The 25,684-nt window shown below is 37.3% G+C and overlaps 1 protein-coding gene across 2 annotated transcripts in view; it reads right to left on the bottom strand.

Annotated features, from left to right (window-relative positions):
• ZCCHC7 (zinc finger CCHC-type containing 7) overlaps window positions 1–25,684 on the bottom strand; it is a 272,242-nt gene that overhangs the window by 70,032 nt on the left and 176,526 nt on the right. For both annotated transcript variants that reach the window (XM_069085255.1, XM_069085256.1), the window contains exons 3-5: window positions 10,355–10,398; window positions 3,061–3,186; window positions 1,322–1,492 (exon numbers count right to left, since the gene is read on the bottom strand). In XM_069085255.1, coding sequence (XP_068941356.1) covers window positions 1,322–1,492; window positions 3,061–3,186; window positions 10,355–10,398 — 341 coding nt within the window. The remainder of the gene's footprint in view (window positions 1–1,321; window positions 1,493–3,060; window positions 3,187–10,354; window positions 10,399–25,684) is intronic.

The following is a 25,684-nucleotide window of genomic DNA, read 5'->3' as shown; positions in this document are numbered from 1 at the left end:
AGAGAGAGAGAGAGAGAGAGAGAGAGAGAGAGAGAGAGAGAGAGAGAGAGAGAGAGAGAGAACTCATAATATCAGATTACCTTTCCACCTTTTGCTTTTTTTAACTCTTTTACTATAATCCCTAATTAGGATCCTAGAGAGCAGCTGCTGCATCTTCTATTTCTTAGAGTTCCAAGTGAAGGGCTGCAAATAGAGGAAGCCTTCAAACACTTGCCAAATGAAAAAAAAAAGCCAATCTCAATGATACACTAAAACAAACTTTCAGGTTCAAAACACGCCACTGCACGTCCTCAATGAATGAGAGACTTCCCGAACAGCACATTAATGGTCATACAACAAAGGACTCAAGCATAGAAACTGTACAAGACATGGAGGCATGACCTGGCTCTGTGCAGAAGCCTGCACAAGATCATGGGAGGTGAAGGGCAGGCTCCACAACATGGCAGCTTGAAAGGAATGTCACTAACACATTTGTTTGATGTTGCAGCAAACTACTATCCCACCAAAATGCCCTAGACACAAAGGCTTGCACATTTATTTGTCTACTATGTTCTACCTGAGCAAAAACTGTTCTTTATCTAAACTTCCTATCTTCTTTAGTACCTCGTACAGTTGCCCTCACATAGAAGGTGATCAGGTATGCCTATCAACCCAATGCATAATCATATTTGCACCTATGTCATCTATTCTGTGTTCATTTCTTTTTACCTCCTACGCCATATGCCACTTAGGAGAAAAATTCATACATGTAAGCTTAATGCACACTGATTGGTGAAAACTGAAGGAGGATAATGCTGCCAAAACTCAGGTTACCTTCTGATAACCCATTTTTCAGGCTCCCAACCTCTGACATACCCTTACAGAGAAAGGTGAGTAGAATACTCTTAAAAGCCATGGGTCCTGAAAAAATATTAATTGCTAACATTTATACATAGGGCTTTAAGGTCTGTAAAGTGCTTTACATATATAAGAGCTCACAACAACCTCTATTATTATCACCCTCATTTTACTGATGCTGAAACTAAGGATAAGAGAGGTTGAGTGACTTGCTCAGATTACAAAGTGACTGTAAGAGGCAGGATTTGAACCGATGCCTTCTCTGACTCCAAGTCCAGGAATCTAGTCATTGTACAACACTGACTCCCAAAGTCAGTCCTCATCTTCACGTGATCCAGTGCATAGGATAAATCCCTCCATGTGTCATAAAAATGAAGGAACAGAGCTATACATGAAAATAGAATTATATTGGAAATGGACACAAGTATTTTTCTCATTCTCTTTGGAAAGGCCAATAAACAGATTTGTAAAATGGGATACTCACATCAGCATAGTGACCTTTCATATCACACCGTTCACAATGTTTTTTCCATGAAGGTCTTTCAAGGCATTTGTGGGAGTAACATGCAGGCAAAAAACAATCTAAACAAAACCGAGCAGGGCAATCATACTGTAGATGTCCTCTCTCGGCACACAGGCAACAGGCACGTATTTTCTGTAGAGAAGAAAATGTTATATGAAAAAAACTTTAGCCCTTTATATACAAAAAAAGGGGGGAGAAGCCAGATTAGAACTGAACATATAATATCACAATAAATTTGTTAAATGTCTAAAGACTTATAAGAAGGAATCTTGCAATGGTAAACTATGAGACATGAGGATCAGGTTGAGATTAAAATTTTAAAATGAATTTGACTGCAATCTAACACATTGTTCCAAATCCATTTATACATGTAATTGTTTTAGGATACAAAGTTTCTCAAAAGAACTTTATAAGAAAGAATACTATTTTTTTTACTCATGAAGCAAAATTCTTCTAATGTAATATTAATTAAATTCTTAGCATATTTTTAAGTCAAAAACTTTGAAAGAAGATGTTTGACAAGGGTTAAGTTTGATACAATTACTAAAAAAAAAGCTAAAGAAGTGTTCAGCTACATTGACTGAATCACAACATTAACATCCATTCATAGTGTGCAGTGAGGGTGGTCAGACAAAGCTTGCAGGGAAATTAACACGCTATATCATCCATAGTAAATTGACTAAGATGGTGAGTGGGCTGAAAATCATACTATATGAACTAAGTGGGGGAACTAGAAAGTGCAGTGGACAGAATGCTGGACCTGGAGTCAGGAAGACCCAAGTGTAAATTCAGCCTCAGACACTTGGTTATTGTATAATCCTGGGCAAATCCCCTAACTGCTGTCTGCCTCAGTTTCCTCAACTATAAAATGATAACATCTACCTTCCAAGGTTATTGTGAGGATCAAATGAGAGAATAACTGGAAAGTGCTTAGCACAGTGCTTGGCATATAGTATGTGCTATATAAATGTTTATTTAAAAACAACACAGCTACTAAGGTTCCATAGCCTAAAGATAAAACTGAAGGGAGACATGATAAGTATTTTAATAATATTTGAAAGATTTTTATGCAGAAAGATAATACTCTGTGTTAAAGGAAGTAAATAATGGACAAGAAGCCAAGAAAACTCTATGACCTATTTGCCAGGATGGAGTCTCCTCATTTATAAAATTGCTCAGTTGGATTAAAATCAGGAGTCATTAATCTTTTTTGTTTCATGGACTCTAGTGAAGCCTCTGGGCCCCTTCTTAGAATAATATTTTTATGTGCATAAAATAAAACAGGTAGGATTATAAAAGAAACTAATTATATTTTAAAACAAACATCAAAATATTTTTTAAAACAAGTTCAAAGCCCTGGTTAAGAATGCCTGAACTAAATAAATTCTAATGCTCTAACTCTTAACTTTTTAATATCTAAGGGCAGAATTGGAAACATTTATTGAAAGTTTCAAGTATGCAGATTTCAGCTCATTATAAAAGAGAATTTTAAAAGCAAAAAACAAATTAGAATTGTTCACAGTGGAGTAGGCTTTTTAAAATAGTTAGCTCCCTGTCACCATGGGAATTCCAGACGATATTGGCCTACGCCTACCAATGTCATTGTACAAAAGATTCTTGCAATAAATGGCCAGCACAGAGGAGTTCTAAAGTTCTTTAATTATAAAATCCTTGAAAGAAGAGTTAGGTATTTTACCTACCTGTGGTACAGGACAGTTTTTTGACAAATGACCACGTTTTTCGCAATTTCTACAGGTGACATTTTTGTCAGTTGAATAGTATCTACCGGCTCGTCTACCGGATGATCTCTTATTACTTATTTGGGCCTAAAAAAATGAAAATAAAGAATTTTGTTATGTATTAAGATTTGTATCAGTCTGACATACGAACCCATTAAATGAAAAGGTAATACTTTTTGGAATTATCCATTATATCAAAAAATTAAAGGCAATCCAAACAGTGTAAAGAGATAAAAATTATTGAGCTTAACCAATATTCTAATGTCTTGACAAGAAAATAGAAAAGAAATGATAATACTGCTTAACATTGCAGGTAAAAATTTATTTCCCTAAAGTCTTGTAAACCTAATCAAAAGGGCATTAAATTGAAATGGAAGGAGGAAGTAAAAAATTGCCTACATATATCTACCAAGCTAGATATAATATCTTACAATGTAAGAATACAAAAATAGTAGTATTTCCAAAATTTTAGTAAAACCTATAGTCTTGAATGTCCATAGACAAGTAATCAATAAGATATAATGATCCCACAGCAGCACAGAAAATGACTAGAAGTTAACACTGTTTCTCTCAAGTAAATAGATGAAAAACATTTATGCATTCTGATAACAAAACTTAGATTCAAAAAAACTCAACTTTTGCATGTTATGGGATGTAGGGACAACAGTTCTACTGCAAAAGATCCGAGGATTTTGGTGTAATGCAAGTTAACTCATTCTATTTTGATATAACTCCAAATAAGAAAGTGTGTCTTTTCCTTATATTAAGCATAAATCCACCTAGTCTTAGCTTTATCCTCGAGGGCCAAGAAGATCAATTTTAATGCCTCTTTTATATGACATCCCTTCATATACCAGAAGAGAGCTAACTATTAAACTGTTCATTCAACTGATCTTTCTATGGCATTATCTCAAGTCTTTCAAACATCTTGTTTACCCTCCTGTAGATGTTCTCTCCCTTATCAATATTTTTCCTAAAGTAGTGACACCCCCCGAACTGTGCGTTGTACTGATGTCCAGTCATACCTCCTGGAATTTGTGCACAGTATGAACTAATATTGTGAGACAATGGTCATTAATGCAGGCTTACAGAGGAAGGTCTCATACCACTGTAGCTGTCTAGGTACAGAACAGAATGGGCTGACTTGGGAGGTCTTGGGTTACCCATCAATAGAGTAGCCTTTGAACAAAGGGTGGAAGAGAAACTGGTCAAATATTTTATAGGGGTGGAGTGGGAGGCTGCAGTAGGGCAATGGACAGTGCTGGGCCTGGAGTCGGGAAGATTGATCTTCCCAAGTTCAAATCTGGCCTCAGATACTTACTAGCTGGGTGACCCAGGGAAAGACACTTAACCCTGTTTGCCTCAGTTTTCTCATCTGTAAAATGAGTTGGAGGAGGTACGGCAAACTACTCTAATATCTTTGCTAAGAAAACCCCAAATAGGAGAAAACTGATAAAAAGTATGTATGGAACGATTTCTCACACACACACACACACACACACACACACACTTATGTCTAATGATAGCCATCTCATCTCTACAGTGGGAGAAAAAAAAAGGAAATTTACATGATAACTTTATTATATATTTAAAAGGAATAACAAGATGTACATTTTCATAGATTTGCAATTTCACGTGCAATCATCTTTTTTTTTTCAATTATTCTATGTTATGGAAATGCTTGTTTTATTCTATAAATTAAAAATAAGTAAAAATTTAAAAAGGTAAACCATTCTACACGTAACCATGATCCCACCACCTCCTGTCTTTGCTAGCAAAGTGCAACCCTAATAATCTCCCTTCTCTCTACTTCAACCTCTCCTACTGGTTCCTTCTCTATTGTCTTCAATCACACCTAATTCTCCTCATTCTTCAGAAGATCTATCTCTCCCCTCTTTCTCAGCCAAACTCCTAGGAAAAACTGTCTACACAGTTTTTCACATAATATCAAAGGTGAAGGAACCTCTCATCTAGTCCAAATCACACACAAAATTCACTATCTTCATTTCCTCTTCTCTAATTCACCCTTCAACCCTTGGCAATTTGTCTTCTTACTTTACATATCAATTGAAATAGCAAATTTGCAAATAATAGCTTAATTGTCAAATCTGACCATGTTTTCTCAGTCTTCATCCTTCTAGATCTCTCTAGGGAATCTGACATTGTTGAACATGCTATTTATTTGGTATATTCCTCTCTGTGTTGTTGCTCAGTTGTTTCAGTTGTGTCCAACTCTTCATGATCCCATTTGGGGTTTTCTTGGCAAAGATACTAAAGTAGTTTGACATTTCCTTCTCCAGATCATTTTACAGATGAGGAAACTGAGGTAAACAGGGTTAAGTGACTTGCCGTTGCCAGGGTCACAAATCTAGTAAGTGTCTGAGGCCAGATGTGAATTATGGTCTTCCTGATTCCAGGCCCGGTACTCTATCCACTGCTCCACCTCTTTGGGTTTCTGGGACCCTACTCTCTCCTGGTTCTTAGTCATCCTTGCTGATTCATCATCCCTATCTATGTTCCACAAGGATTCATATCAAGCTCCCTTTTCTTCTTGCTGACCTCTCATTGTGGATTTAATTATCATTTTTATGTTGCTGACTCACACATCTATATAACCAGCCTCAGTATCTCCTCTGAGCTTCAGTCACAAATTACCTAATAGACAATCCAAACTGGATGTCCTGGAGACACCTCAAACTCAAAATGTTGAAAAAACCTATTCATCTTTTTTCTCTTTTTAATTTACATTTCTATTATTTTATTTAGCAATCACCACCAAATGAGCGTCTCACATACACACTGAGTAGAACAGAAGAGGGTTATATATAAAAATGCAAGATCAAGGGTACTGACAAGAAGATGTCCTTGTTTTACTCTTGTGTTTATTGGGAAAGCTTCTATTATTTCCCCATTGCATATAATGAAAAGATCCTCCTATGCCTATGCTCTTAGGGGTTTATAGAATAAATTACTATTGTGTTTTATTTCAGATATTTTTCTGCATCTATTGATATAATCATGTGGGCTTGGAAGTTTTAATTTTAAATGATTATATTAATTGTTTTCCTAATGATGAACTATCTGTGCACTCCAGTTTTAAGTCTAACTTGATTAGAAAATGATTGCTGAATAAACTGCTATAATATTTTGGCCAGGATTTTATTTTTTAAATTTGAATTCATATTTCTTAATGATAACTGATTTAGAATCTACTTTCTTTGCTTTATACTTCTCTGGTTTAGCCAATATTAGGATTATTTTTCTTTCCCCTATTGCTTTCTATTTATTTTGTTATATAACATAAAACATTTGATTTTGGAAAAACTGGTCCATCATTGTTATAGGTGAAAGTTTGGCCTAGAGTGAAGAAAACATTAGTTCAAGTTGGACCTCAGACACATCCTAGCTGAATGACTCTGGACAAATCATTTAAGTTGTCCATCACAGTTTCTTCATCTGCAAAACAGGTATTATGATAATAGCACCTACCTCCAAGGGTTGTTGTGAGGCTAAAATTAGATAATCCTTATATAGCATTTTGCTTACCTAAAAGCACTACTTAAATGCTAACTATGAATTAACTCAAGGGTGGGGGGGGGGAGACAACTGGGGTTAAGTGACTTGCCCAGGGTCACACAGTTAGTAAGTATCTGAGGCTGTATTTCAACTCAGGTCACCTCCTTCCAGGGCTGGTGACCTATCTACTACACCACCCAGCTAGCCTTAATTAATTTTTAAAATGCAGGAGGACTTAACAACAAAAGGACCATTTTTACATACAAAGTAGAACACCTAAAAGACAGTAGAAGAAAAGATCTCTTTTCTGTTTTGTTCACTTAAAAGTTTCAATTGTCCTTTTTTTTCCTTATCTTCATCTTCACTTACTGTCCTTACCTTCCTTGTTCCCTTCAGCCCAATTAAAAACAGACTAAAAAACATCCAACCTCATAATAAATAAATATAGCTGAGCAAAACAAATCTGCATTGCAATTATGTCCAAAAATGTGTATCTCCTTCTACATATGAATCTATTCACATTCTGTCAAGAAGTGGGTAATGTGTTTCATTGATTTTATCAGAGTTCTTAGAGCTTTCCAAGTTGTTTTTCTTTACGATGCTGTCATTACATAAATTTTCCTCCTGGTTTTAATCAAGTCACTAAATCAGTTTATGCTTTCCAAGATTCTCTGACACCATCTTATTTCTTATGGCATAATAACATTTCATTACATTAATATGTCACCATCTGTTCAACCATTTCTCAATTGATGGGCACCCACTTTAGTTTCTACATCTTTCCTTTTCCTTTTAATTCATCCTTCAGGATCAGAAAATTTGTTTTGCTTAAAACTATTACCTGCTCAGCATTATTTTTCCTTTCTATACAAGAGTGTTCCCTTTACCCTCCTCAAACTCAGAGCAGAACCAAACCACCCACAAGTCCCCTAGTTTTCTTATTTAATTTCCTCAATACCCTTTGAAGACATTAATGTTCTGAAGAAACACTTATTTCCTCTCTCTTTCAGTGTGTTAGTATATCATCAGGCCTTCCAATTGTTCAACTAAATTTCCCTCAGTTTTGTTTTTGTATTTCAAAATTCCTACTCACATCAGACCATTTCATCAAATATATCTGAAAGTTCTCTATTTCATTAAAGGTCTATTTTACCCCTGCTTTTAAGTTTGTATCTTTTTCTTTTTTTAATACAGTATTGCAAGATTTTAAATTTACAGTATAAGTTGCCAGGTCTTATCTTGACTATGGTCCCTTAGTACTTGAACTCCTTCTTTTTGATTACTTTCACATTTTTTTCATTAGTGGTAATGATCAGGTTGCAGGGTTAGAACTTTTTGGAATATACAATTCTTCATCATCCTACAGATTCTAACAGGTGATGAATAATGTTGTGTTAACCTTTCTTTTATGTTTGGATGTCTTTCTCTTGGCCACTTGCAGAATTTGTCACTGGATACCATTAAATTTGAAACATATTCTTTCAATTTGCCTTTTATTTTCTATATTCAGAAGTTCAGGACAATTTTCTTGCATTATTTCCCATGTTAAGGTATTTTTAAAAAAGCTTGTCTCATCCTTCAGGGAATCCTTAAGTTGTCTTACTGTATTTGAGGTCAATGATTCTAGCTTATAGAGATGTGTGTCCTGTGTGATTGCCATTTTTTTCTCTTTTGCCATATTTTCCTCAATTTCAGCATTTTCATATTCCAAATTTCTCTTCCCAGGAAAAACTCTTCACCATGGAGAAAGTTGTTTGTACTTTTTTCCTCTAATATATTAAATTTTTATTTCTGCATTGAGAGCTACGACTTCTAACAAATATTAATTTCTAAATTCTTCTCATATAGAGTTAACTTCTGAACCATTTTGGAAGTTTTTGTTGTTATTCCATGCTCTCTTGGGATTCCAAAGGCATCTGTGGAATTCTTTTGTGTTATGATATTTGTTAAGAGAACTTTTTAATCTTTTTGCCCATTTGGTACTCATCCTTACTTCTAGTTTGTAGCACTCTGTTGATTTACTTACTTATGCTCTAGATTGTACTGAATTTTTCTCCTTAAAATCTGTCTTTACATTAATTTATCCTTATATTTCCTCCTGTCACTCACTGTCTGACTCCTCCCCCCTTGCTTGGGTGTAAAAGCCTCAAGGCTGTATTGTAAAGCAAATTCAACCTCTTCCCACACTGGCTGATTTAGTTTTCATTTGCCTGGGCTCTTGCCCTCATTAGCCTCTAGAAAGCACATTATAGTCCCCGATAGGTTGCAGTCCCCTTTCCTTCAGGCTTGGTGTAGTCATTCATATGGGTCCATTGGCCCAGTAGTTCCTCCCTTGTATCTCCTCTACTACTTCTCTGGCTAAACTAAGCTAGCCTCTGTCACTTTTTTCAGAATTGGATGATGGCATTCTAGAGAGCCCTAGGGATTTTTAACCAAGGAAACACCCCAGACAGAAAACAGAATGCTTCCCTTTCTCCCCGTAGCTGGGGGGAGAAATTAGTGCCACTTGTTGTGGGGTGCTAGGTATGCCAGCAAAATGCCTACAGCCAGAACAAATCCTAACATGGGGATTGAGTATGAGCTTCTGGGTAGGTCTGCACATTCTTGATGAGTGTGGAGGTTGGTGAAGGGCAGTTGTTGAGTAAATGCTTTAAGAATGAGCATTCCATGATCTTAATTCATAATTTTACACGGTTGCTATTCTGTCTTATTTATTCTGTTAATTCTACTGAAACTGTTCCACATCTACTGCAATATCTCTCTTTTAGGGGTTTTTAATAGTTAGCCTAGGCAAAAGGGTCTAGTTTTCCATTTTGTTAATTTCTTAACCCAAATGTTTCTTTGGATTTTGTTAACAATTCACTCTATCCGGCAGATATGCTTACAATTTTACTGAAAATTTTTAATGTCTTTAATGAAGATTGTTTCATGTTGTCTCCACAATGATGACAATCTTCTCTTTCCATGTTTTTTTTCTATTTTAAAGGAGCCCAAACCAAATATCTTGAACTAAAAAGTGAGTAAAATACATTTATGACAACACACAAACTCCAAGAGTATACAATTCCTGACTGCCTCCCTTCTTCATACCATTTAGTAAAAATCAAAATTTTAAAAGCCTGTATTTATTATTCAAATCTACATAGCTGTCTGAATAGCATTCTTTAATCTTTTTTCTTCAAAATGTAAAATGATTCTACCATTTAAGAAGATGAATGCTATTAATCTGAGAGTGACAAACACCTGTCACACCCTAAATATAGGCTAACCATTTCCTTCCACTGAAGAAACAGCTATTTCCTGTGTCAATCTTGGTAAAGTACTAGTGCCAAGTCATACAGGCACATACACAGTTCATAGTAATGAATATTCCCAAAACCACAGAATTCAATTCCATTCATTAAGACATATAAGGAAAAGAGCCTAAGTTTCTTAATTAGTAAATGAGAGGTTTAGGCTTGAGAAATAGGATCATAAAATTTAGAGCTGGAAGGGTCCTTAGAAATTATTTAGTGCAACTCTCTTAATTTGCAGGAAGGAAGTAAGACCCAGAGGGGAAATGATAGCAAAGTACAATATTTAGGGTCCCTTCCAGCTAAAAAAATGTCTATAGTTTTATTGTAATTCAGTTACGGTTAGGGTAAAAAAGTTGGTTTAATGTAGAACTATAAAGGTAAATATGATTCATGTAAATAAACTTTAAATGTTATTTACAATATTTAAAGGAAATTTATTTTACCTCAAGATCTTTATCACTGATGAACCAGTTTACATCACTTTTGTCTGAAAAACAAAAATAAATATGATTAATTCATTATAAATTAAAAAAATATCTTCACATTTTAAAAATAGATTGATAAATATGGAAACTTAATTTTCAAAAAAGAACTTGTTAAAATGATTAATTGTTTATGCTATTAATTCTGAACATTAATAAAAATTCTTTGACCTTTCAAAGCATTTATACAGACACAGTGCCAGGCCACCCATGCCGGAACTCCTAAAGCACTTGTTTAAATTAAAGATGGAACCAAGCTTCTTGGTTTCTGGCTTCCATTTTAAATTGCACATGCATGCATTAAAAATCAGAATTGTCTCTGATCACATCAGAATTATCACCTTACCACTGGGAAGTATGTAACATAATGCTAGCACTACAGAACTTCAACTTTTCTGTATAACAGGTATAAAAAGAAGCGAAACCCTTCAGTAAGTCAATGGCTAGCCTTTAATTTTAATATGTAAAACCTGAAGGATGTAGGGACAAAATCTACTTCTTTATATAGTACCTTTCTCTCTCTCTTTGTAGTCCCACTGTAAACTGTAAATGGCTGTTACTTCTTCAGCCCAAGTCTGCTGGCAACATGTTAGAAGGGTACTATGACTAACGCAGAAGCTGGGGTGTAAACAAAGGGCTGTTGCAAGGTTGTTTTTTTTTAAAGCAATGGAAAGATTTTTCCACCCCCCCCACTTTATTCCTCTATCTCAAATATACCAATCCAGCCTGACTAGTTACTTTATTCTATTCTGTTGAAAGGAAATTTGAAGAGCAACGAAGTAATCTACATTTCTCCAGGCCTATGAGCAGTAAAAAATGTCTTATAGATATATTCTGAAATAAAGTATTTTTACTAAGAAAACCAGACTGCTTAAAAAAAAAAAAAAAGCAAGGCAGAGGAAGGCAGAGATGTTTCCCTGATGATTATGTTCTTTGTGATTTTGGAAGCAACAACCACACAGTAGAAGGAAAAATACATTAAAGAGCTGCTCCTTTTATTTTTCTTGTCATAACCACCCACACTAATCAATAGTCAAAGGATCCATTTGGCCTGGACACCAAGTTATGATGTTGAACATCATCTCTGTTATCTCAGTGTCCTTCTTAAACTTCCACAATATTTGCAAGGAATTCAAAATTTAGTCAGCTTAAGATTACAAGAAGTAAAAGAAAAAAGGAACCTGTTATTTTGGCAAACTACCTTCACCAACAAAAATACTGTAATGAATATAGGATAGCTTCAAAAGGTCAAAAGTGCTCTATTTAAAATGTTATCTCTGAATTTAGTAACATTCTAGGTTATAAACTGGCAATTCCTCAATAACTTACTGTGCATTTCTAAATAAATACGATGGAACTCGCAAGTTTTTTCATGAGGTTTTGACTATTCATTGAATTGATAATGTTTTTTTTTTTTTTTTTTACTATTTTTGACTATTCATTGAAATGATAACTTTCCCCAGTGCACTGGGAAAAACACTTTGGTGGTGATAATTAGGACAAGTTAGTCCTTTCATAGCTCCAGCTTAGTTTCCTTTTATTCAGGGACCCTGAGTTCCTTTGCCTTGTCATTTCTACTCTCTCTGGATACCAAATAATAGGACACAACAACAGATGCTTAATAAATGTTTGTTGATAACCTGATAGTATTTTAATGCAGTACAACCACCGACCAATTAATTACCCCTGGTTCAGGTTCAAAAATTTAAAAAATCCCAAACACCACATTTTATATTCTTCCTTTTCTTGCACATTACTCCCCCAAAAGGTGTATGTCCAGCATAGAGTTCAAATCAAAGAATTCCCTATAAAGATATCGAGGCTCTCAGATGTTGGCCCAATCCAAGAACACTGCTAAGCCTTTTAAGTGAGATTCATAAACACTAAAAAGAACTCATCCTAAATATACACACAGGAAGACATCAAGTAGATTATTTGTATGGACAATAACCCACCTATATATACCCTGTACAGACCCTCCATAAGGATAATGAGGAGGGCCTAGAACTGAACAGAGTGAACTCCCTCTGGGAAACTGCTGTACGCTTTTAATGACATAAGCATCTATTTCTCTGAAAAAAAGAAGTATCTCTTCAAAAACTTTCTTTCAATGTTGCAATATGGCTGCAATGTCACAGTCTATTAAAAAAATTAAAATTCTGGATCATCCAAAGGACAATGGAGGGGAATAGGGTGGCTTTAAGTAGGCTACAAAACATTACCAATGGACTATTTTATGAGAAACACAATGTCAAAACAATGATGAGGATAATTATAGAACCTGAGAGAGGATGAGGAAGAATCAGAAATTGAATTGGCAAAACATAATGGCCAGGAAGGTTGTGTAATAAAGGAGGTCAATAGTAATAATAGTCAAGAGTATGGTATAGGTGATTTCATGATATAGGAGATTTCTAATCCATGGCAGTCTTGGGTAACCAGCATTTGTTAACTGTTTATGTTATGCCAGGCTCTGTCCTAAGCACTGCCTTGAAGCCATACTATTGTATTGTATTGTCTGTTTTATTTCTGTTACCTTCTGTGTATTTTTTGAAAAGATGCTTAAATGGAGTAGAAACAGGACTTCTGAGGGGTTCCCGCTCCCACCTCCTCCAATTCATGTAAAAGGTGACTGTAAACAAACTTTGGAGCTACAAAACCCACAAAATGACACAGAGAAGCCAACCTACCGCTGAGGGCAGCCCAGAAGGAAGCAGCCAGCACAGTGCTCTGGGAGCCAAGCCCAGCCCCACACAAGCGGAGGTTTTAGCCTCAGGGTAGCCTAACCAACACCTGGCTAGAGGGACTTCAGATCACCAGCAGCTGTGGGGGTTTTCAGAATTATCAACACATAGAGGCTAAGGACAAAGTGAGAGGTCAGTGCAGTGTAGACTTTGAGATCTGGAAGTTTGGGAGAACGGTTCGGCCTTTATCCCCTGGAGGGAGAAGCCGCTGAGGGGCTGCGGCCATGCAGCCGCTGCCATGTGGCAGCTTCAGCTCCAGGCCTGCAGACTGTAGGGGAACCAAGCAACCAGTCTCAGGGGTAATCGCTCTTACTTTAACCTCCTTGGATCTGGATTGTGGTATAGGGTGGAGGTCCTGGGGTGTGTGACCAGCTTGCCAGAGCATGTGGAGGCTTCAGAGAGGGCACCCAACTAATACCTTTGGGAGCTGAGAAAACCCCAGCGATTGGGAAAAAGCTGCCCTGTCTGGTAGCAGAGACCTACTGTGGGAAAAAGCCCAAAAGTCAAGTAATTGAGTAGCACCATGAGCAGGCAAAGGAAAAAAAGCAAGCAGAGAAATCCAACATTACACTCCTATTTTGGGGACAAGAAGGATCAAAGCATGGAAGAGGAGGAAAACAGCAAAGTCAGAACTCCTGCACCAAAGGCTACCAAGAAAAATACGAGCTGGTTACAGGCCATAGAGGACTTTAAGAAGGATTTTGAAAACCAAATAAGAAAAGTGGAGGAAAAATTGGGAAGAGAAATGAGAACGATGCAAGAAAATTATTGGAGCAAATGGAAGCTAGTGACTTTATGAGAAATCCAGATACTATTAAACAGATCCAAACAAATGAAAGAGAAGAGAAGGCAATGTGAAATATCTCATGGGAAAAACCACTGACCTGGAAAATAGGTCCAGGAGAGATAATTTAAAAATTATTGGACTACCTCAAAGCCATGATCAAAAAAAGAACCTAGAAATCATCCTCCAAGAAATTCTCAAGGAAAATTACCCTGATGTTTTAGAACCAGAAGGCAAAATAGAGGTTGAAAGAATCCACTGATCACCTCCTGGAAAAGATCCCCAAAAGAAAACTCCTAGGAATACTATAGCCAGGTTCTGGAATTCCCAGATCAAGGTGAGAATATTACAAGCAGCCAGGAAGAAACAATTTGAATATTGTGCAAACACAATCAGGATAATTACAGATATCTGGCAGCTTCTACACTGAGCACCTACCCAGCAAAACTGAGTATCATCTTTCAGGGGAAAGTATGGTCATTCAGTGGAATAGAGGACTTTCAAGCATTCTTAATGAAAAAAAATCAGAGTTGAATAGAAAATTTGACATTCAGATATAAGAAGCAAGAGAAGCATGTGAAGGTAAACAGGGAAAAGAAATCATAAGGAACTTATCAAAGCTGAACCATTTACATTCCTACATGGAAAAACAATCATTGTAACTTATGAAACTTTTCTCAGTGGGAGAATAATTGAAGGGAATAGAAATGTGTATACACACATACATATATACAGACATACATATGTCTATATATACATTCATATGTCTATATAGGAGGATATATGGGCGTATGAATACATATGTGACTGTGTATATATGTGTAGAGGTATACATAGATAGGGGGCACAGGACCAATTTAATAGGAAGGGATGATACTTAAAAGGTGAAATTAAGAGGTGAGAGAAGAATATAATGAGAGGAGATGGAGAGACAGAATGGGGTAAACTATCTCATATAGAAGAGGCAAGGGAAAACTTACAATGGAGGAGAAGAACAGGAAGGCAAAAGGGAATGGGTCAACAATATTCTCATTGAATTTGGCTTAGGGAGGGAATGACATACACACTAAATAGGGTATCTCACCCTACAGGAGAGTAGGGGGGAAGGGGACGAGAGGGGGATGATGGAATGGAGGGCAGGCTGGAGGGGAGGGAAGTTGGAAGCACCCACTTTTGAAAAGAAGGGACAGGATCAAATTAGAGAATAGAACAAGTGGGAGGTGGGATAGCATGGAGGGAAATATAGTCAGTCTTTTATAATATATCCACTATGGAAATGTTTTGCATAGCTACACATGTACAACCTATATTGAATTGCTTATCTTCCCAGTAAGGGTGGGTGACAAGGGACGAAGGGATCAAATCTGGAATTCAAAGTTTTAAAATCAAATGTTTAAATATATTATTATTGTTGTTGTTGTTGTTATTAGGCTACATGTAACTGGGAAATAAGATATACAGGCACTGGGGCATAGAGATCCACCCTACCCCACTGGAAAGTCAGAGGGGGTATGGGAGAAGATATGGGAGAGAGCAGATTGGAGGAGGAGATATCCAGTGGGATCGCTATTTTGGGGTGGTAGGTAGGGGAAAAACAGGGAGAAAATTTGTAACTCAAAATCTTGCAGAAATGAATGATGTAAACTAGAAGTTAATAAAGTATTTAAAGAAAGGAGCTTCAATGATCCTCTTTTGTATCTTTTTTTCTCTTTCCTTGTTTTTGCTGGCTTATGCCTCCTTTACAACTCAACACACCTCTAAAAAAGGCGGGGGGGGGGGATGCGGCATGTAACAGATGGATGACAACACACAGAATCCTTGTACAATCCTTTACAAAAATGTAAGTATTATTTTTTTATCCTGAGTCCATCACTAGTCAGTTATAAAAAAAAAAGTGGGTAACATTATTCCTCAGGAATCGTTGGTAGTTACTGCATTGATCAGGATTCTTCAGTCTTTCAAAATTGTTTGTCTTTACAAAGATGTTGTTTACAAATCATTTTCTTGGTTCTATTCATTACATTGTACAACAACTGATAAATATATTTAGAGGTTTTTCTGAAATGCTGCCTTTCCTCATGTTTTACATTGAACTCTATTATCCCATTACATTCATAAACCACAATTTTCCCAGTCATCTCCCTCCTGTCCCCACCCAATAGATGGGCATCTCTTTATTTTCCCGTTCTTTTCAACTAGAAAAAAAGGCTACTAAAAATATTTTTGGTACTTATGGGTAATTTTCCACTTTAAAAAAAAATAATTGGGGGCAGCTAGATAGCGTAGTGAATAGAGCACTGGCCCTGGAGTCAGGAGGACACGAATTCAAATCCAGACTCAGGCACTTAAAACACTTATTACTAGCTGTGTGACCTTGGGTAAATCACTTAACACCAACTGCCCTGCCTAACCCCCTCCAAAAAGCGAAAAAAGAAAAATATTTTTGGAGCATAGACCTAAACTAAGGTTCAAGGGTATGCAAAACTTGATGACTTTTTGGGTATAGTTAAAAACTGCTTTCCAGAATGTCTGGACCAATTCACATCTCCATCTACAGTGGATAAGTGTACCAGTATTAAAGTAGCCTCTTTAAAAATTATTTTCTTCTTTCATCATCTCAGCCATTTTGATGGTATGAGGCAGAAGCTCAAATTGTTAAAATTTGCATTTCTCTAATTACTAGGGATTTGAACCATCTTTTCAGCTAACTGTGGACAGCTTGGCTTTCTTCCTTATAAAACTTCTTGGTTTGAACTATTAGGGAATGACTCATATGTATGTCTGAATCAATTTCTTATAGATTATGGCTATGAGACTTATATCATACAGATATTTTCAGTGCAGATTTTATTTCCTAGTTACCTATTTCCTTTCTAAATTTAACTTCATAGATTTTCATTTGTGAAAAAAACTTTAAAAAATTATATAATAAAAATTGCCCATTTAATTTTTGGGAATTCTCTCTTATTACTTCTATCACTTGCTTGGTCTGAGTTCTTCCTCTATTCATAGAGATGTGTATTCAAAAGATATTTTCTTCCTCACTCCTCTAAATTCATAATAATGTTATGTGTTTCAGTACACACATAACTTTTTCAGCCATTGTCTAATTTATAGGGATCCCCTTAATTTCCAGTTCTTTGCCTCTACAAAAAGAGCTGATATAAATATTTTTTCACGTGACCCTTTCCTCTTTTTTGATCTCTGTGGCATAGTAAGTATAGCAGTGGTATTCTGGGGGCCCAAATGAATGCAGAGTTTAGGTTGGGGTCAGAGGTCCAAGTTCTTTCCTACATGGCTACCTCTTCACGGCCATCAATTCATCGTTCCACCAACCATGTATCCTAGTAGTTTTCTTTTTCAAGAGGTAATTGGTGGATTCTTTCAACCTCTATTATGCCCTCTGGTTCTAGAATATGGGGGCAATTTTGCTTGGTAATTTCTTGAAAGATGGTGTCTAGACTCTTTTTTTGATCATGGCTTTCAGGTAGTCCAATAATTTTTAAATGATCTCTCCTGGATCTATTTTCCAGGTCAGTGGTTTTTCCAATGAGATATTTCACAATGCCTTTTATTTTTTCATTTGTTTGGATTTGTTTTATAGTATCTTGATTTCTCATAAAGTCATTAGTTTCCAATTGCTCCAATCTAATTCTGAAGGAATTATTCTCTTCAGTGAGCTTTTGAAATTCTTTTTCCATCTGGCAAATTCAGCTTTTTAAGGCATTTTTCTATTCACTGACATTTGGGGCCTCTTTTTGCCATTTGAGTTAGTCTATTTTTTAAGGTGTTATTTTCTTCAGTGTATTTTTGGAACTCCTTTAGCAGGCTGTTGACTCACTTTTCATGATTTTCTTGCATCATTCTCATTTCTCTTCCCACTTTTTCCTCCACTTCTCTTACTTGATTTTCAAAATCGTTCTTGAGCTCCTCCATGGCCTGTAACCAATTCATATTTTTCTTGGGAGGCTTTTGATGCAGGAGATCTGAGTTCGATGTCTTCCTCCCACTCCATGCCTTGATCCTTTCTGCCCCCCAAAAGGATTCTATCATCTGTTTGTGCTTCCATTGCTTGCTCATCTTTGTAGCCAATTACTTGACTTTTGAGCTCTTTGCCATGGTAGAACTCTGCTTCCAGAAAGGAGAGAGCTATGTCCCAAATCGCTGGGGTTTTTGCAGCTGCCAGAACTATTAGATGGGCGCCCTCTCTACAGCCCCCACACGCTCTGGCTCACTGGTCGCACACCCCAGGACACCAAGACTGCAATCAAGATCCAAGCAGGTCAAAGCAAAATGTATTACCCTCTGAATGGTCTCTTGGTCCCCCTACAATCCGCAGGCCAGGAGCTCTGGAGGCAGCCACATGGCATCAGCTGCAGCCAACGCGCTTCCTCCGCTTCTTGCTCTGGGGGCAGCAGCCAGACGGCACTCCCCGTGTTCCAACAAAGTTCCACATTAACCTTTTACTTTGTCTCTGGCATTTGTGGATTAAGAAGTCTGGAAACCAGTACAGCTTTTGGTGATTTACTCTTCTGAAGTTTGCTCTGGCGCTGCTGGTGGTCAGATGCTGCCCTGGGGCTAAAACTGCAGCTTAGTAAGGACTGAGCTCCGCTCCCAGCATGCTGCAATGGACCCTTCCTGCCAGGCTGCTGGGCTTCCTTCAGCGGGAGATTTGTTTCTGTCATTTTGTGGGTGCTGTAGCTCTAAAGTTTGTTTAGAGTCATTTTTCACATGTATCGGAGGAGGTGGAAGCTGGGGCTCTGTGGAAGTCCTGTTTCTACACCACCATCTTGGCTCTGCCTCCCCAATGATCCACCAATGTATCAATGCATATATTTTCCCACAGATCCTCCAGCATTTGTCCTTTCCCTTTTGTGTCACCTTTGCCAATCTCATAGGTGAGTTGCATCCTTAGAGTTATTTTGATTTTCATTTCTTCAACTATTAGTGATTTGGAGCATTAAAAATAACTATGGCTATATATAACTTGGACTTTTTCCCTTGAGAACTGCCTTTCTCCCTTTTTCACTCCTGTTTCTTTACTGAATGTATTTCTAAACCAAGCTCTTTATATGAGAAAGTTTGTGTTCTACCCTCCTTTGAGCACTTCACATAAAAGTGATGTTCAAGGGGCATCCCTTTTCCAGATCTTCCAGATCTTCTACTTGCACATTCCTATTATATATTTCTCTACTCTTCCTTCCTCCCCTTAGTATATTGTTTTCTTCCTCTGTTTATTTTCTTATTTTAAAATCATCAAAACATAACAAAAGCATTCCTATGCTTTCTGTCATATGTGACTTCTTCTATGACACTTAGAGACATGAAGAGATACTTGTATCACTGCCCTTCAATGAGAATGTAAACAGTTCATCCTTATAAAGTTCTTTCTGATTGCTTACATGTATTTACCTTTTGCATTTCTCTTGACTTTCATGTTTATATTTCAAAGTTTCTACTCAGCTCTGGCACATTAGACTGTGAGCTATTTGAGAGCAGGGACTGTTTTCTGCCTTTCTTTGCATCTTCAATGCTTAGCATAGCATTTGGCACTTAGTAGGTGTTCAAGAAATGCTTACTAACTTGGTCTTTTAATTAGTGCCATTTGGACTTATAATTAAGGTAACATTACCTTATGTTTGGTCTATTTTAACTTTCGGTATTACTTATGTAAGGTTATATGGTTTTTTGTTTTTTTTTTTGTATTTTTAAGCAATCGGGGTTAAGTAACTTGCTCAAGGTTACACGGCCAGTTATTTCTGGGTGTGGTGCTGAGTGTCTGAGCCCGAGATTCGATCTCCAGGTCGTCCCAACACTGGAGCCGGAGCTCTTACTCGCTGAGCCACCTGGCCGCCCCTAAGCAATTGGGGTTAAGTAACTTGCTCAAGGTTACACGGCCAGGTGTTTCTGGGTGGATGCTAAGTGTCTGAGCCCAGGATTCGATCTCCAGGTCTTCTCAACACTGGAGCCGGTGCTCTTACTCGCTGTGCTACCTGGCCGCCCCTAGGTTATATGGTTCTTGCACTAAGCTGATAATCTTTTTTCCAAGTCTTTCCTCCATAGCTCTCATTCCTCTTCCAGTTCTTTCCTCCAGCTCCCTTATTTTATTTCTAAACTAATTTACTTTAAAGATCTTACCTCAAGTCTTCTGAGATTTCTAATGTTAGCCTTTTTTTTGAAGCTTTGCCTACATGTACTCTAATTATTCTCTTTTTCTTGGCTTGTCTTGGGCTTCTTTAGACCTAAAATTGTTTATTCTTCTACCCTTACCTCCTGGAATGAGACTTTATCAGGGCAAATCTCTGCACTCTTTCAGTGGGACATAGAACTATAACTCTCTCTACCCCACCCCCCCACACCTCCCCAAACTGTGACCTCTTCTGCTCCCTAGGGACCGGTTTGGTTGAAAGGGCCAATCTAACTCTGTTACACAGTTCCTATCTTGGTCACTTGCCTATGGGTCAAATGTGTGATCTTGTGCTGGAAAGATGACTCACTATAGTTTTCAAAGTCTGGGGCTCTTCTGATATCTTGCTTGGAGTAGTTATCAGGAGTGGGAATGCATTATTTCTTCCTATTTTGCCCTCTTGTTAGTACTTCCCTCTTTGGCCTCTTAAAATCCCATCTCCTGTCTCCCTGTTCCCACCTATTTCACTGCTGAATATAATGTATTTTCACTCCATGCTGTCTCTCTGTGTGAGAAATGTGTATGTGAGGGTATTCTACCTTTCTTTATCTGGATCAGATGAAACTAAGTCTCATGGGTTGCCTTCCTTCCCGTCTGGTTATATACTTTTCTTCTTAAGCATCCTATTCTATGAGATAACAAGTTCTAGAGGGAGGAACTTACGGCTGAATTCTCTTTGGTTTTCTTTATTTTTCACTGTATTTCATAGCTTTAATGGGGTACTGTTAAAGGATTTGAGCTCCTCTAGGTCCTAATGCTACTATCTTCCCATAATCTTCTAAGAGCTTTTCCAAAACCATGTGCTACGGTGTGAAGAAAACTAGTTCCTGAGTTAGAAGACCTGGTTTCACAGCCCATATCTGGTGTATACAACCTGTATCACTTTGAATAAGTCTTGTAAGTGCCCTGGGCATCAGTTTCCTCAGCTATAAAATGAGGGTGTTGGACAATGACTTCTGAAGTCTCTTCTAGCTTTTGCTCCATGATGCAAAGAAAAGAATAGTTCTTATAATAAAGAATTTAAAAAATAGTTACTTAAAACAGACATACAGACATTGCAGGGCGGCTAGGTGGCCCAGTGAGCAGAGCACTGGTCCTGGAGTCAGGAGGACCTGAGTTCAAATCCGACCTCAGACACGTAACAAAAAAATTAGCCGTGTGACCTTGGGCAAGTCACTCAACCCCAACTGCCCTCCAAAAAGCAAAAACAAAAAACAAACAAAAAAAAAAACCAGACATTGCTTCTCTCCATCTCTGCATGCCTTAGGTTTACAACTTCAGATCAAAAAGATGCCTTGCAGGGGAGCATTCTGCCCAGACCTTAGGAACACAATTCCCTGAAAGCTGAATTTTTTATGCTACTTTTGTCCCAGACCAACAAAATCCTGAAAATGGCTACCTTAAAAGGAAACTATCCAGAGCTACATAAAACAGATGCCCTTCCTACCACATCCTTCCATCTAGTCAATTGCCCAGACCATAGGTAGGGAACCTGTGAATCTCTAGGTCCTCAAGTGCTGCCCTTTGACTGAATTCAAACTTCACAGAACAAATCCTCTTAATAAAAGGATTTGGCCTGTAAAACTTGGACCCAGTCAAAAGGCTGTACCCAAGGACCTAGAATAATCACATGTGGCCTCAAGGACACAGGTTCCCCATCCCTGGCCCAGACCAATTTGATATATTTCCAAAACATTTCTTGATGAGCTTTTAATCTAGCTAAGTAGTAATGTAGTGCAATGATAACAATGCATTAGGTAATATAAACTGGAAAATAAGAGTCCTGAGTTCTAGTCTTAGGTGATATACTAACTAACTAGGTGACTTTGGTAAGTTACTCAAGTTTTCTAAGTCTTTTGATTCTACGATATGAGTAAGATAAAAAAATTTCCATTTAACAAACATTTAAGTGGAGCAGCTAGGTGATGCATCAAATAGAGCAGTGGCACTGGAGTCAGGAGGACCTGAGTTCAAATCCTGACTCAAACACTTAACACTTACTAGCCCTGTGACCTTGGGCAAGTCACTTAACCCCAATTGCCCTGCCCTCCCCGCCTCCAAAAAGCAAAAACCCCAATATAACCATATACAACAAGTTACTAAAAATAGTCATAACTTTGGACTGTTAGCTCTTTGTCACTTTTTAAAAATACTACTAAAAGGCAAAATGGATTATCTGTACATAATTATTCATAACTATTATGTTTTGGTTTTTTGCTTTTTGGAGGGGGGAATGCGGGCCAATTGGGGTTGACTTGCCCAAGGTCACATGACTAGTAAGTGTTAAGTGTTTGAGACTGGATTTGAACTCAGGTCCTCCTGACTCCAGGGCCAGTGCTCTATTCACTGTGCCACCTAGCCCCTGACTGTTATGTTTCTAATACGCAAAATCCAAATCATCCTATATGTTCAAAAACTAGAAAACAGAACATTATAAAGCCATAAAGATGAAACACATATTAATATCTATATGAAGTAGAGCAAAGTAAAAACAGAAAAACCAGAGCTATCTAAACATAGAACACAAGAGTATTTTTTAAAAGAAAAGAATTTCACAACTGCAATAATAACAGGTTGACTTTCAAAAAAAAAAATTTTTTTCCAAAAAAATTTTTAGCCATTTGGTATAGTGCAAAGAGCACTGGATTTGAAGTCAAAGAACTTAGATTCAAATGTGAGTTTAGCTATTTGCTACTTTGTCGTCTTGGGCAAGTCACCAAATGAGGAACTTGGGATTAGCTAACTCTAAAGCTCTTTTCACCTCAAAAATAAGTAATTCTGTGATCCTCTTATATTTTTAAATCCTGTTATCTTAAAGAAAGAATAAACCTGGGCAAAAGATAGCAGAGTTTGGGTGAGGTCTGGAATGGGACACAGAATAAAAGTATCTGATTTATTTGCTTATTGTATTGTTAATTCTTTTTGTTTTGCCTTATTAAAGGTAGGGAATTTGGGGAAGACTTTGCCCTCTCCTTTGTATGTTCAATTGTTTTGATTAACAGTTATTAATGGAAACAAGTGAATGCATAACAAATATCAATAAAAAATCACCGTGCTGGAAATTCACAGAAATAACCATAATACAAGGACTAAGATGCCCAGTGAAAAGGTTTGGTCTAATCAAAATGCAATTTGAGAAAGATTTCAGCTGGAGAAAGAGAGAAAGGCATCACGGAAGAGCTGACATCTGAGAGGAACCTTGAAGAGAGTCCATTTCAGGAATGGGTCACCACAAGAGAAGAGGTACAAAGTGTAACAAGTCTCTCAGTTTGACTGGAAAGAACAGGGAATGTACAGCATAAGGAGAGTACTGTCAGCTGGGAAAAGGATGAGAATAGATACCTCTAAGATTCTTTTCAGTTCTGAAATTTAAAGATTCTATGAAAACTAATACTCAAGGGAAAAATCATTATATTGTTTTCCAATAAAAGTTTTCAGACAAGAAGTCTTCACAAGCAGCTTCCAATTTTGTTATTGCTCAGTTGTTTTCAATTATATCTGACTCTTTGTGACCCCATTTAGGGTTTTCTTGACAAAAATCCTGGAGTGGAAGTTTCCCACTTCCTTCTCCAGACTATTCTACAGAAGAAGAAACTGAGGCAAACAGGGTTAAGTGACTTGCCCAAGGTCACACAGCTAGTAAGTGTCAGAGGCCAGAACTGAACTCGGGAAGATGAGCCTTGTGACTCCAGGCCCAGCACTCTGGTTCACTGTGCCACTTCGCTGCCCCAGTTTCTACAGGATAGTCTTTTTAGTGTGAGTGCTTTTTAGGAGTGTTTGATTTCATGTTTATAGCTACTGTGTAACAAATCTCTCTCAAAGGACCTTGAAATCCATGTTGTAGTTGGAAGAGCACTGGATTGCAAACCTGAGGACCTGGATTCAAATCTTGATTCTGCCATCTTCTGTGTGAGCCTAACTTCTCGGCCTTCTTTTCTTCAACTATAAAACCAACTCTAAGTCTGCAATCTAGCACTTCCAAATGAGGTCTGGGATTTCAGTCTGAATAGACTCAAGTGGAAATTCTGAAAATAAGGAAAGGCTATACAAATACAGTCTAAAATGTGAACTTGTGCTAATTTTCCATGTGTCTTTTAGTAAAAGGAAATCATATAGATGTGAATTTTATTGATAATTTTAAGTCTATTACATCACTAAAAGTTTCTATTAAAGCATAAAATATACAACACAGTACACAGATGTAGATTGTTTTTGGTTTGTTACACTGACTCATCTAGATTTTGTGGAAATAAAGTAGTACCACAGTGTGGAGGCGTACAGTGAATTAGATATGAAGACTCAATACAATGGTCTCAGTTCCCAGGAAACACTTGGAAAGTCCTAAGCGCAGTGTCTTCATCTAGAACAGAGAGATTACATTATTTACACAGAAGCATGGATTTAGGGTTGGAAGGGATCCCGGAGGTCTTCTCTAATACTGTAAATTTACAAAAGAGAAAACTGAGATCCAGAAAAATATTAAGTTCCACATATGAGGTGCCAGAAGCAAACAGAAGAACTAGGATTTGAACTGAGGATCCACAACTCCAAGTTGAGAACTGTTTCCACCACAGAAATGATGGTATATGTTTCTGGTTTTTTTTTTTTTGGAGGGGGGGAAGGCAAGACAATTGAGGTTAAGTGACTTGCCCAAGGTCACAAAGCTAGGAAGTGTGTCAAACAATGGTATATGAAAGTAACCCTATATTACCTTGCAGTAAAAAATAATATAAAAATTTCAAAGAAAGATGGTTGAATGTTATAAACTGATGGAGAGTGAAATCATTAGTACTAGGGAAACAAGTTATATGATGATCATAATGAAAAGAAAACAATGAAAGTCTTCAGCGTTCTGATCATTCAGTGAACAATTATGACTCCAGGAACCTCTAGGCAGGGAGATGGTAGTTTCTAGGTGTGAGATGAAACATAATGTTGTTCTTTAGTCATTGTAGACATGTCTAACTCTTAATGACCCCAACTGTTGCTTCTTTAGCAAAGATATTGGTATGGTTTGCCACTTCCTTCTCCAGCTCATTTTACAGATGAGGAAATGGAGCTAAATGGTGCTAAGTGACTTGCCCAAGGTCACACTGCTAGTAAGTATCTGAGGCCACATTTGAACTCAGATCTTCCTGACTCTAGATCTGTCACCCCATCTACAGCACCACCTGTCTGTTCTACATACTATACCTCTACAGAGTTTGATACACTCCACAGTTATGAAGCAAATGTTTTGTGATCCTTAAAATTATATACGACAGCAAAATCTTAGCAGGTCATTGATAATGCTTCTTATATAACCCTTAAATTTAAATCTGACCTAAAATTATTACTGGAAAGCAAGTTAAACCACTATGAATCTTCCACATAAGTTTTAAGAATTTGCTGAGCTCAGTCAACAAGTACTTCTTAATTGTTTACCATGTCAGTCACTAGGCTATCTAGGTGCTGGAGATAGAAGGAGAAACAAAAGCATCGTCAGTGACCCTCAAGAAGGTGGAGAAGGCCACATGCAAACAGCACTCTACATGGAAGATACAGACAGTGAAAATGGGAGGCAAGCTCAAAGGGAA

This window comes from Petaurus breviceps, unplaced genomic scaffold (genome assembly GCF_028583685.1).
Source record: "Petaurus breviceps papuanus isolate PSGF00001 unplaced genomic scaffold, PetGlider_PUasm1.0 175, whole genome shotgun sequence".
NCBI classification, from domain to species: Eukaryota; Metazoa; Chordata; class Mammalia; order Diprotodontia; family Petauridae; genus Petaurus; species Petaurus breviceps.
This window is presented reverse-complemented; position numbering and strand designations above follow the sequence as displayed.